The sequence below is a fragment of the Arvicanthis niloticus genome, chromosome 4, assembly GCF_011762505.2.
Source record: "Arvicanthis niloticus isolate mArvNil1 chromosome 4, mArvNil1.pat.X, whole genome shotgun sequence".
NCBI classification, from domain to species: Eukaryota; Metazoa; Chordata; class Mammalia; order Rodentia; family Muridae; genus Arvicanthis; species Arvicanthis niloticus.
Genome location: NC_047661.1, coordinates 87,976,514 through 87,990,304, shown reverse-complemented (window position 1 = coordinate 87,990,304; position 13,791 = coordinate 87,976,514). Strand labels below are relative to the sequence as shown.

Sequence of the window (13,791 nt, the reverse complement as noted above, 5' to 3'; positions counted from 1 at the left end):
TGGCCAATGAACAGTGGAGACTTTGTTCATTTTTTTGCAGCTTAGTTATTTCTGAGAGGCTGCCAACATGAATTCTCTTGACTACTGGGACAGAACGAGAAGGTTGGCTGTATTGTATACCTAGGGATTTGGCTGAGGGGAGGCCCGGAAGAGTGGATGCTGGCAAATCACTTGGCTTGTATCCTGTCTTCTTGTCCTATATAAATTTTTGCCATTAATCTCTTTATTTGGTTGGTTTGGGGAAGTTGGTTGGCTGGTTGGTTTGGGTTCCTTTGGTTGTTTTTGAGACAGGATTACAAATTGGTTGGCCTTCTCTGACTCCCTGTGTAGTAGAGGATGGCCTTCCAGTCCTCCCCTTCCCCCGCTGGGATTACAGATGCACATGCTATAGCTGGCATTTGGTGTGTTGTTTGTTGGTTGGTTGGTTTGTTTGAGATAGGATCTCAGTAGTTCATGAACCAACATGTCTGGCTTGCCCTTCAGCTTTGAATTTGGCATACAGTGACTGCTCAATATATGTTAACAAGGCTGAGGTAAAAACCCAGCATACATTTATTGATGTTTTCTCCTTGGAGGTACTATGAGATCCAAGACTCTCTCTCTCTCTCTCTCTCTCTCTCTCTCTCTCTCTCTCTCTCTCTCTCTCTGTGTGTGTGCGTGTGTGTGTGTGTGTGTGTGTGTGTGGTACATCTGATTCTCACCGTGTATGTTCTACTTTGTATTAGAAGCGGAGGACTGACTCTCTGGTGTGCTCATGACAAACATTCCCCTTTCCATGGCGAACTGCACACAGCCCCAGAAGGGCTTCAGTATCTAAACCTCACACTGAGGCATATGTTTTGATAGGCAATGGAAGAATAAAGTTAATTTTCTTGTATATAGAAGAACCTAAACATTGTTCTGCTCTGATAGCAACAAAACTAAGAAACTAAAAACTAAGAGGCAACTGTAACAAAGCTTTCAGTTCTCCTTCCTCCTCCGTCAAGTTAGCGCCCACTTGGGAAACGTGCAGAGTCCTGAGAAAGTGACCACAGGCACAGAGAGAGGTGGGCATGGAGGAGCCAGCTGGAAGCAAGGCAGCCGTGTTGGGGCAGGGAGGGACATCACTGACAAAGCAGCCTTGGAACTCACAGAATACCAAACCGGAGCAGAATCCTCTGGAATAAAATTCCCCCATTATCCTTTCCCTTTTCTCAGGGCTCTTTCCCACAGTCTTTCCCAGCCCTTAATTATTTGAAAGCACACAGGACCCACAGGCAGCTGGGAAGTGAGGGATGTATTCCATCTGATTTTTTGGAAAGCAGTGGTTCTCCCGTCTTCCCCTGCTTGTCCTTATTCTGTTTCTACTCCTGTTTTTTTTTTTGTTTGTTTATTTTGTTTTGGTTTGGTTTTTTGTTTGTCTGTTTTTGTGTTTTATTTTCTGTTTTGTTTTTTTTTTTTTTTTTTTTTTTTTTTTTTTTAGACAGGGTTTATCTGTATAGCCCTGTCTGTCCAGGAACTCACTTTGTAGACCAGGCTGGCCTCAAACTCAGATATCCACCTGTCTCTGCCTCCCAAGTACTGGGATTAAATGTGTGCACCACCACCCAGTCTTTTTTTTTTTTTTAGTTCAGTTTTATGTATTTATTATTTATTATGTATTATGTATTTATTATTTAGCATGTACGTGTGTGTGTGCACACATGTGTATGTGTGTGGTGTGTACCTGCATGCTACAATACCTATGTTGAGGTGTGTGGTGGGCACCTGCATGCTACAATTCCCATTAATTATGTTCATGGGAAGATGCCAGAATTATGTAGTTTAGAGAGGAAGTGATGAAAGATGTCATCCTTGTAGGAAAGATGTTATCCTGGCTAACGTACAACTTCAAAATATCTTTCAGCTCCTGAAATACCAACTATTGATCAGGCATATTCAAAAATCAGCAATAGTATCACCGTAGAATGGACTACCGTGCCAGGGGCCACAAGTTACTTGCTCACAGCTGAAGATGGGGACACAATCATTGAGACCACAGTGGCCAATTCCCCAGGCACTGTGACAGGTCTGAAGGCTGCAACCTTGTACCAAATCACCATCAGATCCATCAGTGCCTTTGGACGAAGCCAAGCATCATCTCCAAAGCAGGCAAAGACAGGTAGGTAGCTGGATGCTCAAGCTGTCTGAGTGGTGGCTTGGAGCTTAGATGAGTTTTTAACAGCACAGCACATGTGCAGTGTGGTCTGTGCACCACTGAGTTCCACTACGCAAGGCCCAGAAGCAAAAGCCACCAAATGTTCTTTTTGGCAACTCAGCAATTTGTGGAGAAAGTGACATTCAAATGCCTAGTAATTTGCTTTGGGATTTTAAAACCCATTTCTGGGCAACCTTAAAAGCAGAATGCCTGTAAATCCCCGAGGGGGAAAAAAAAGCAATTTCTGTTTTTATCCATGCCAAATAGAGAACACGTAGAACAGATTTTGCAGTACCTTAATCACATGGCAGATACATTGACAAAGAAAAGTTCTGGGGTTTGCCCACCAGCATTAAATTCACTTCATACCGTCACACCTGCATATATTTCTGAAAATCCGAGTGCAGGGATTGGTGTATAGCTCAGGGGCTGAGCGCTGGCCTCACATGCACAGAGCTCCAAGTTCACTCTCAGAGTTGAAAAACAAAAGTTATCTGCACACTAAAGTAGTAGCAATAATCCTTTTCCTTACTCTTTTATAGCGACACTTTACCTAACTTCTTACCAACTGCAAGTTGAAAATATTGCCTGGTGTATACTGGTGTCTCCTCACATTTTTTGAGGAAGGGGTAGCCCAACTCAAAGCAATTCTCCTGCCTCAGCTTCTTGAATGCTGGGATTATAAGTGTGTACCACTACTCCTGGCTTACGTTTCTACATTTCTTCATCTCTTATTATCAACATACACTTAAATCGTTTTTCTAAAAATCATACTGTAGGATGAACCCAGGACCTCCACTGTGTCAGGCAAGCCCCTACCGCTGAGCTGTATCCTCAGCTCCAATTAGCTGTTATTAAGTTGAACTCTGCCATTATAAATGAATGATATGGATAATCAACCTGGATTTATTTATTTCTTAGTAACTTAAAGTATCCTCTACAGACTTTTGTAACATAAATTCACTGTTTCTTTTTGATTTTACTTATAGTGTTGGCCGCACCAATTCTGGAAGTTAGCTCTCCAAGTCCAGACTCCATCCTTGTGAGCTGGGACGCTGTATACATGGCGATCGGATTCTCCGTGTCTGTTATGCGAGCCAATGGCTTGGGTAGAATTTGGAAAGAGAATACTACAAACACCTCCCTGACCTTCAGCAGTCTGGATGCTGGGACTCTCTACACTATAAAGGCCTATGCTTGGAATGCCAATGGAATCCCCGGGGATGACTCCACCCGCAATCAGAGAACCAGTAAGGGCTTCTCAGCTCAGCCTTGAACAATCTCATTTTTGATTGATGAGGGGGCTGTGCTCCGCGGCCGAGGAGAGCAATGCTCAAAGATGCTCACAGAGCAGCCGGCAACGGCTGTTTAAATTTATTATGAAGTTATTTATAGGGCCTTGACTATTCCTTGGCAGCAGTTCAAACACTCACTGAGCGATGCGCAGCACAGCGCTTCCCGGTCTGAGAGCCGAGTCCGCTGCAGCATGCGCATTCCAGATCACAGAGGGAAAGGGAAAGGGTTCTTATTAGCGTGACCAGTCCTTCCTCGTCCCTTCCTGGTCTTGCTTCCCCCCCCCCCCTCCTTTTCGCCAACATTCTAAAAAGGCAAACAGGAATTTATTTATTCAACAGACATTTAATGCATGTGTGTTAACCTGAAGCCAGAATTGTTCTAAGAACACAGTCATAGAAAGAATTCCTGTGGCTCCAATGCTTGACATGAGAGTCTGTATTTTAGATTCATTTCCCGGACATTTCAGCCTGAGCATGAAGCTGGAAGCTGACATGGGACTGTCCATCATCCCTTCTCTACCTGTGGACGGCTCAGTGAGAGTAAGCAGTTCGCTACTCCACCCAGGAAATGTAGGAAGAAACTGGAATTAGTTTCTTCAACTTTCTCAAAGTTTGGAGTGGAAGTCTTATTGTTTATGAGCCTGGCTGAAATGTGGGAGAAAAGCAGGTTTGCCTTGTATAATACTCACATAGGGGGAAGGATGGCAAGCTGCCCTAAAGTGAGTCATGATTGGCTGGTGAGTCAGGGAATCTGTGCCAAGCCTTCCTGGGCCCTTTAAGTAGCTTGCCTGCCTTGGTCCCTCCCCTCCCCAGTCCCCTCCTATCTCTCCTTTCTTCTTCCACTTCCCTTCTCTTTCCCCCACCTCATCCTCCTACAAACATTTAGCTGCTGGGAGTAAAAAATGAGACAAGGCAATCCCTGCACCCAAAGAATGGACCCTGTCCAAAACGCCTAACTCAGCCATTACAGTTATGTGTAACAAAAAGCTTTGCTAGAACATTCGTCTGTGGGCAGAGTGTGCACAGGAAGGGGTTTCTACACCAGAGCAGGGAACAAGAGAACCACCAGCTTCCTTTTTGAATAATATTTTCATTAGTTTTGGGTAATTTTATGCACTTTGATATTTACCCCCAATGCTTCCCATAACTTCTCCCAGACCTACCTCGTCACCCCAACTTCAGGCTGCCGCTGACACCCACACACTTTTGCTCCCTCTGATTCTTCAGACTCACTCTAGCAGCTGAGAGTTTAGACTTCCGGTTTGCATGCTTAGGAACACCCAACTCCCTCAACTATGAGTGCCCCATTTTCCTAGGGTGGAGTAGTGAGGAAACACACTACACTCTTCAAAAAAAAAAAAAAAAAGTATTCTCTTTTTTAAAAAATGTATATAGGTTTTTTTTTTTCCCCTGCATGTATGTTTGTATACTATCTACATGCCTGTTGCCCAAGGAGGCCAGAAGAGAGTATCGGATCCTCTGCAACTGAAGTTATAGACATCTGTAAGCCACCATGGTAGATGCTGGGAATCAGCACTCCCTACCTACCCCATCTTATGGAATAGCAGCAAGTGCACTCTAGCTGTCCGACCCCTAAAAATAATCCATCAAGTCCAATTTATGCTACACATATACTCTTAGGTTTGGGGCCGTTGGCACTTGGCTGACCCGCCGGGGCCCCACCCTCAAATAAACTGCTTCTCCCTCCTCCAGGAGCCATCAGCTGTCAACAGTTCCTCAGTGAGGAGGGCTATTGAATGCCTTTGTCCCTCCATGCTGGATGGCTGCCTAGCTCAGTCCTGTGTGGGCCTTGGGTAGCAGCCATAGGTGCTTGAGTTCACTCCTCAGCCGTTTTGACAGGTCCAGAAGATACTGTTTCATCTCCCTGACTGTGTCTCTCTTCACTTTCTACTTTCGTTATGTGGTGATCCCGGAGACTGAAGACAAATGTGAAACAGATGTTACCACTTACTCCCTTCTCTCCCTTTCACATGTTTCTCCATGATTTTTTATTTTGTTTATTTTTATTTGAGACAGTTTCTAGCTTCCTTGGAACTCTGTCTGTAGGTCGGGCTGGCCTTGATTCCTGATCTTCTGGTGCCTCCACCTGCCGGGCACCACCACACTTCCCTTTGTTTCTCCATGTTTTATGCAGTTTGGATTTAGTCTCTGTAACAATTTTCTAGGGCTGCTGTAAGAAACTATCACAGACTGGATGACTTAAGGAACAGAAATCTGTTGTTCCACAGTTGTAGCCTCTAAGCCTATAACAATGGCCCTGGCAGGGTGGCTTCTTCTTGAGCACCAGGAAAAGATATGTTCAGGTGTGTCTGTCCCCTCAGCCTGTATGTGGCCTTCTTCATGTTCACCTGGTGTTTCTCCTATTTGCATGTCTGAATTTCTTCTCTTTATAAGGACATCTATCATGTTGGATTATGTCCCATCTTGATGACCTCATTTTAAATAACTTCTATCACCCATGATCCTATTTCTAAATTAAGGTCACTTTTTGAAAGTGCTAGGGCCACACTTCCGCACTCTGGAGCCCCCAGCTCAGCTCTGACAGTCTCCCAATATTCTAACTCTTTCCCCTAAGTCTCCTATGCTTTGGTTGGAAAGTTGATTATCTTTTGTTTTGTTTTGTTTTGTTTTGTTTTGTTTTGTTTTTCAAGAGAGGGTTTCTCTGAATAGCCCTGACTGTCCTAGAAGTAGCTCGTAGACCAGGCTGGCCTTGAACTCGGGAATTTTCCTACCTCTGCCTCCTGAGTGCTAAGATGAAAGGCATATGCCACCACCACCTGGCCCCATTGATTGTCTTAAGACACTGCAGGCATCCCCTACCAGCTGGTCCAGCACTATCTCAAGGAAGAAGCGGAGGGTCATTTGGGGACAAGCAGACCATGTGGTGGGGGAAAGGACCTGTCAAGATGGCCTGTAAGAGAAACACAACAAGTGCCTTCTTCAAATAAAATGAGTCAGGTGTCTATGAAATGGTCTCCCCAGGCACAGCCTTCCTCTGTGGAGGTGGAAGCTGACCACAACATTTTCTAGATGCACTAAAATGCCATTGCAGACTCCCGAGGAAAACTGAGACCAACTTCTGCTCATGAGCACATGTCCTCCAGTTGTTGTGTGTTTGTTTTGTTTTCTGAGTCATTGTTTCTCTGTGTAGCCTTGGTTGGCTGGTTCAGTCCTCCAGGTTTATAAATGGTCTAACAACGAAGACATCAAGGCATGTTGAACAGAATGAGGGAAAAGTCTTTGGGAGACACTAAAAGACTATCTTCGTGTGTGGACTTAGACTCCAGTTTTTCCTAGCCTTTGATTTAGAATGGGACATTTGCTTATCTAGAAACTATTGTGAGCTAAAAGCTGTACAAAGTAAAAGTCTCCAGAGGTCAAAAATAGAAATTTAGGAGTGTTGGGGGCTAGGATCGAGCCTTTTCCTCCCCTGCCTTGGCAAGCACTTTACTACCCAGCTGCTTTCCCAGTCCAAGAAATGATACGTTTAACTTCATGGATCAATAATTGAAAAAAAATTTGATCTACTAGGTGACAACACATTCATACAACCCTTTCAGCCTTACACCTCAATATGCTCATTTTATTCTTGTTCGGTTGGTTGCTTGGTCTTTTTGACACAGGGTCTCACTATGTAGTACAGGTTGTCTGTGAGCTTCCAGTGTCCCTTCCTCAGTAGCATCCCAAGTGCTGGAATAACTCCCCCAACCCAGGCTTCCTCAATGTTAATCTTCACCACTTCTTAGGTAGTATATTCACACATTTCAAGTATGCTTTTAAGTGTCAGTTTTGTGTTAAACATTGCTCATATATCCAATTTTACAAAACAAAAAGAAATAGATGAAATGATATGACCAAGGTCACATAGCTACAGATGAATTTGTACAGTGATGGCCATTATGTCATCAATCCCCACATGCACTAAGTCCCATTTTATGCTTTGAACAACTTAACCTTATCCAGCTCCTAGGGTCTCATATTTCCTGATTGCCTCAGCGTTACTAAGGCAAATCTTACATGGATTCTTGTTTCTCAAAAACATAGGTCCTCGTGCCCCTGCCAACATTCAAGTCTTCTTTGACAGTGGAGCCCTCAAGGCATCTGTCTCCTGGACCCCGACAGAAGGAGCATTCAACTACACTGTGGTGGCATCGAGTGATTCTTCCCAGCGGAGCTGCAGCACGGCTCTCAGCTCCTGTAGCATCAGTTCCTTGCAATGTGGAACAGAGTACCTGATTTCTGTCTCAGCAAGTAACGATGCTGGGTCCAGCAAGTCCTGCTCTGCACCGACCCTGAAAACTGGTATGTGAGAAAAAGGAAAGCCCTGAAGGGTTGATGATCAGAGTGGCTGCCAAAAGGGAACAGAAATCCCCAGCCAGGCCCTAGAACAGACTGGAAGCAGTGAAGCTGGTCTAAGCTGGACATAACTTGCTCTAAGCTGGGCATAGCCTGCTCTAAGTTGGGCACACATTTATAATACTAACATTTAGGAGGCTGAAGCAGGAGGATTGTCATGACTTTAAGGCCATCCTGGGCTACATATTGAGCACTAAGCCCACCAGGGCTATAGAGCCAAGAACTTGTCTCAAAAACAGAAAAGAAAGGCTGTCAAGATAGCTTAGTGGGGAAAGGTGCTTGCTACAAAAGCCTGAGTTTGATCTAGGAATCTACACAAAGGTGGAAGGAGGAGAGGAGACCAACTCTACGGAGTTGTATCTGTCTTCCACCATGCATGATGTTGTACCCTCCCCTGCCACATACACACACACACACACACACATAAACAAGTTTTTTTTTTTTTTTTTTTTAAAGAAAAGAAAAAACAAGCCAACAATGGTCTAAATGAAGGAATTGGGCTGGGGACATTGAAGACTGCACAGTACAGATGGAGAAGCTTATATTGTGCACTGCACAGCATGTCTTTGACTATTCACAAGCTTGGCCTCTATGCCTGGTCTTTCATTAAGTCCTTTTCCTCTTTCCCTTATTTTGTTCAATGCTATTTAGTTTTACTTTTGGAGACAAGGTCTCACATTGTTGCCCAGGCTGGTTCTGAATTCTAGGGCTCAAGAGATCCTACATCAGCTGGGGCTGAGCTGTTCAGCGCCATAACCAGCTTGCTTTTTTAACTTTTAAAGTTTTAAAACCTCTAAGATCCAGTTTGTTATTTCCAGCTCTGTGGCTCTGTGCAGTACAAGTAGCTAACTGACTGTGTGTGTGTGTGTGTGTGTGTGTGTGTGTGTGTGTGTGTGTGTGTGTGTGTGTGTGTGTATGTGTCTGTGTAGGTATGTCTGTGTGTACATATGTGTGTGTTTTATGTTGTTCAGCTTATATCTTCCTTTTAGATACAAAAAGTGACTGAAGTTCAGGGAGGCCAGAGGCTGTTTGCTTCAGTGCACGCTGACAATAAGAGACACAGCTGAGATCTCAGCTCAAGCTTGCCTGACTGCAATCCTCTGGGCTGAAGACAATGTAACAGTGTCCACTCTACTCAGCCATCAGAGTTATGTCACTGTAAGGGAGAAAGGATTCTGAACAGAGGATTGGAGCTCACCAAGCAGCTGTCCTTCACAAGGGAAAGAAATGTAGTCAAACTCTCAGAGTCTGGCTTCCTAGAGTCATGTTAAATTAAGGTCACCAACAAAAGCTTTGTGAATAGACTTCTCTTTTGACAATTACAAGTTTGTATAGCAGTATCATAAAATCGATTCTGAAGATGGAGTAACTGAGGATGAAGGAAAAGATAAGAAAGGCTTCAAAGACATAGTCATTCCAAGTCAGTTATTTAATGCAGGAGAGAACATCCTTCATTTTTAAAATTTGGATGCACATCAAAAACATCTAAGGAATGTTTATCAAATCCAAATACCCAGATGCTACCAAGATAATTGATTGGGATTTCTGGGAAGAAAGTCCAGATAGAATAGTCTTCAACAGCTGCCCAGTTGATACTTACCATGTTGTCAGTGTTAGGGCTACTGAGAGAGTCCCCCCAATTTTCAATTCCTGCCCTTATTGATTCTCGAGGTACCACTGTAGTATGTGTGACACAATCAGTACTGATCATGAGAAAAACCTTGATTTATCAATAAAAGAACTATGTCTTTTGAAAGCTTATGGATTGAATGGATGACCTTCATTTGAAATCATTCTTTCAGGAGACTTTAGTCATGCTGATCTTAGATAAAAGAAATATTTATTGCCTTGACACAGAAAACCAAGTACATTAGCCAAGGAAGACCCGTCTATGTAGTTCAGCATCTATTGTATAAAATAAAAATGGAGAGCATCTGAGCATATCTCTTTGGTTTGCACCGAGCTATGCTGTTGTTCGATTTGTTGTTTATCTGAGCATCTAGCATGTTAACTATCTGTTTGTGATGTTCTCTGGAGGTGGAATTGTCATGAGAATGACCCCTGTGTCAGTGTCCTATCACTGTGAGGAGACACCATAGCAACGGCATCTCTTAAAATGGAAGGCATTTACTTGGAAGCTTGCTTACAGTTTAGGAGGCTTAGGTATGTAGCCATACCTGAGAGCTACATCTAGGTCTGCAGGCCACAGGAAGAGAGAGAGCTGGGCCAGGCATCGGGTTTTGAAACCTCAAAGCTCACTGGCAGTGACACACTTCCTCCTTCCAATCCTTCTCAAATGTGCCACTCCCTGATAACTAAGCATTCAAATATATGAGCATATTGGGCCATATCCAAACCAGCACATGCTACCTTTCTAGTTATATTATCTGGGGCAACTCAGTTATCCTTTAATGGGCTTCATTTGCTTCGATTGTAAAATGATAATAATTATTGTGAGAGTAAAAGAAAGCATTAGCAGAAAATGTAATGGGTATATTTTTACCTCCAAAAAGATAACTTCTAGGTATTTACTGTTTGGCTCATATCAAATAGACTTCATCTCTAAATAAGATGGAATCCACATTTTTTTTTTCCTTAGACAGAGACTCTCTATGTAGTCCTGGTTGTCCTGGAGCTCACTATGGAAACCAGTTTGACCTCAAATTCACAGAGGTCTTCCTGATTCTGCCTCTCAAGTGTTGGGATTAAAGGCATGAACCACCACACCTGACAAAAATCCACATATCTTAAGTTGATTCTCAAATTCCCATGGCATATGCTGGGGATATAGGTTTGTTGGTAAAGTGTTTGCCCAGCATGCACAAAGTCCTAGATTTGATCCCCAGTAGCACATAACAAGCCGGTGTGGTGGTGCATAACTATAGTCCAAGCACCTAAGAGATGTGGGTAGGAGGATCAGAAGTTCAAGGTCATCCTTGGATATCTAGTAAGCCATGGATGCAGAAGACCCTATTTCAAATAAATAAACACTTTCAATGGCCTATTATTTCAAGTAACACTTGTTATAATGGAAGAATTTGAGAAGGTCCCTGTTATTTAGCATAGTCTTTGTTTGTATAAAAATACAAACTAATGTGTCTGGTACATGGTTTTTCATGCTGTGCATCAAATTTCAGTCTGTTACAGAACTCAGAGTTGCTGATTTGGGTTGTCTTGGCATCTCAGATAGCTGCCAAGATGCAAAGAAATTCTCCTTCGATAGTCATTTGACTGCTCTTTTTTTTTTTTTTTTTAATTGTTTCCTAGTTGCTTGTGCACCTGGAAGGGTGATGATCCAGGAAGAGCCCCCTGGTCACTTGTCTGTGGCTTGGTCCAATGTGGAGCTGGGTGACTACTATGTGGCTTTTGTGAAGAGTGATGATGGTTTGGAGGTGCACTGCAATACCTCCCTCACTCAGTGCAACTTCTTGTCCGAGTGTGGCTTCACCTACTTCATTAGTGTGTTTGCCTATAACAAGGCGGGGCAGAGTCCTCTGGGTGATGTATTCAATTACACCACAGGTAAGTCATCTTTGATGCCAAGAAATGGAGTTTTGAGTTCAGTAAGCTCAAGTAGCAGGATGAACAACTTTCTGCAGTTGCTGATTCACCATCTGGGAGTCGTTCTAGGATGAAGAATAGCTTAAATCCCTTGTCTCGAATTCTTTCCAGAGTAGGGATGGTTTGGTTTTGGAGACAAATCTAACAAGAATGCAGGGGTGAGGAGGGAATGTGGAGGGAAGGCAGGGATGCATTTGTTCAACTATACTCTGAAAAACTGAACCTTCTACAAAGTTCTATAAAGTACTCAGGCTTGTTTGAGGTTCTGAAGGGGATACAGTCCTTCCATTCCAGGAGCACAGTCCTTTCTTGAGACCAGGATGACAGATGCAGTGGCCAAAGTGCTACACACTGTGGAGGGCTTTGGAGTAGGACACCTGAGATTAAGTCCAACTTGACCTCTGAGTCAGTCATACAGTAGGATAGTGATGTGTGTCTTACTACTGTGTCAGCATCCGCCACTGCAACGTGGGACATGAACAATACAGGTGGAAAAGGACTTTGCATGTGATGGAGCAGAATGTAAATATTTTATTAGCATTACTATTATGTCACTATTAACATCTGGCAGTGACTGTGCTCTATTTATCTCTCTGGCATTAGTGTTAATCATGGTGTGGTTGGCACAGAGAGATAGTAGATCTTTGGAAAATGGTTGAGTGAGTGGGTGTCTTGAAATGAATTATTTATAGAATATTATAATTGTAAAGTGTGCTAAGGGTGGATTATGATACATTTTACCAGGGTGAGGGATGTGAGTAATTGGTGCTTTGGAAATTTAGAAAAGGTTGTCAACAAGGCCTCAAGAGCATAGGAGTGGCCTAGAACTGCAGTTCAAGAATGGGTAGAATGTACGCGGACAAGAACACCAGAGATACCGAAAGCTGCGCTAGGTATTTGTCAGTGGGGCTCTCTGGGGCCTCCTTTAAGATTTACTAATACACTTGTCATCTCTATACACTCATTCCCCATCCTTATCTGATTTAGTGTCTAGGTGGACCTGATTTAGTGTCTGACAGGACCTGAGGACTCAGGCTCAGTACGACTTTATCAGACAAAAGGGATCAGACTCTCTCATAGAGAGATCAAAATTCTTCCAGGCACAGAGATTCAAAAGCACAGGTCGGGTGTAGACCTGAGAAGTCTGATGTTCCCTTGGAAACCATGCTGAGGATTTGCCCCCAGGGGCAGTGAGAATCAGGTCAAGGTTGGGACTGACCTCTTGCAGTCATTTAGGAGGGCAGTGGGTGAGAGGTGAAGGCTTTTTTTTTTTTTTTTGACTTCCAAGGCACATCTTCTCATCTTAGCATGGACCTAGGGTCATCCGCCATGCTGAATTCACATTTATATTCAGAAACCTTTCTTTTTTTTTTTTATGATTTTTTTTTGTTTTGTTTTGTTTTTCGAGACAGGGTTTCTCTGTATAGCGTTGGCTGTCCTGGAACTCACTCGGTAGACCAGGCTGGCCTCGAACTCAGAAATCCGCCTGCCTCTGCCTCCCAAGTGCTGGGATTAAAGGCATGTGCCACCACTGCACGGCAGGTGAAGGCTTGATATCTCCCTCTGGTAGCATTGATCCTGTAATGACCTTGGTTCCCTCTGCTTTCAGCTCCCTGTTGTCCTAGTGACATTAGCCCAGTGTTGGTGTCCAGTGACAGGGTGGAAATTACCTGGTCTCCTGTGCGTGGTGCTGAACTCTATGAAACCAAGGCCACAGCTGGGTACAGCGTTGTGGCGTGCAACGACACCGCCCCTGCTTGCACTCTCTCTGCATTGGATTGTGACACCAAGTACAACGTCACAGTGTATTCCTTCAGTGAGGTCAGGGGCAGCAATCTGTCATGCTCTTCCCACTCTATCACCACAGGTATGGTACTGTTATGACGTCATTAGTGACATCTCAGTTGTCATCCTTGCTATGTGCCTCAAGATGGCTATCCAGCAAGGCCTACAGAAAAGGCACTCTGTTGTCGAGAGTGCTTACAATTCCTGCAGAAGATATAAGTCCAAGTGCCAGCACACACATCAGGAGGCTTACAACCTCCTGTAACTCCAGATCCAGTGATGTGATGCCCTCTTCTGGCCTCTGTGGGCACTGCATGCATGTGTGCACACCCACACTCAAGACAGAAGCTGGAAAGACAATAACAGGAGACCATGGAGAGTGGAGGAGGTTTTGACTCAGTTACTGATCCCAGCAATCAGGCTTCTTTTGCCGCTGGAGACTGCCTGCCTGCACACCAGGAGGTGTGCAGGTGTTTGTCTTGGTTATTATTTTGGATTTTAAAGTTCAAAACGCTCCATTTTCCAGTTGGCCCAAAGCAGGAACCTAATGCTCTATACCAACATCAACAGTTTTCTGAAAAAAGGTTCTGTGAATTT

At 43.8% G+C, this 13,791-nt stretch overlaps 1 protein-coding gene across 2 annotated transcripts in view; it reads left to right on the top strand.

Moving 5' to 3' along the window:
- Nucleotides 1–13,791, top strand: part of Fndc7 (fibronectin type III domain containing 7) — a 32,080-nt gene that overhangs the window by 5,313 nt on the left and 12,976 nt on the right. The window contains exons 3-7 of one of the 2 annotated variants that reach the window (XM_034499777.2): nt 1,886–2,140; nt 3,166–3,426; nt 7,537–7,794; nt 11,116–11,370; nt 13,019–13,276. In XM_034499777.2, coding sequence (XP_034355668.1) covers nt 1,886–2,140; nt 3,166–3,426; nt 7,537–7,794; nt 11,116–11,370; nt 13,019–13,276 — 1,287 coding nt within the window. The remainder of the gene's footprint in view (nt 1–1,885; nt 2,141–3,165; nt 3,427–7,536; nt 7,795–11,115; nt 11,371–13,018; nt 13,277–13,791) is intronic. The other variant, XM_034499778.2, reaches the window with a different exon arrangement.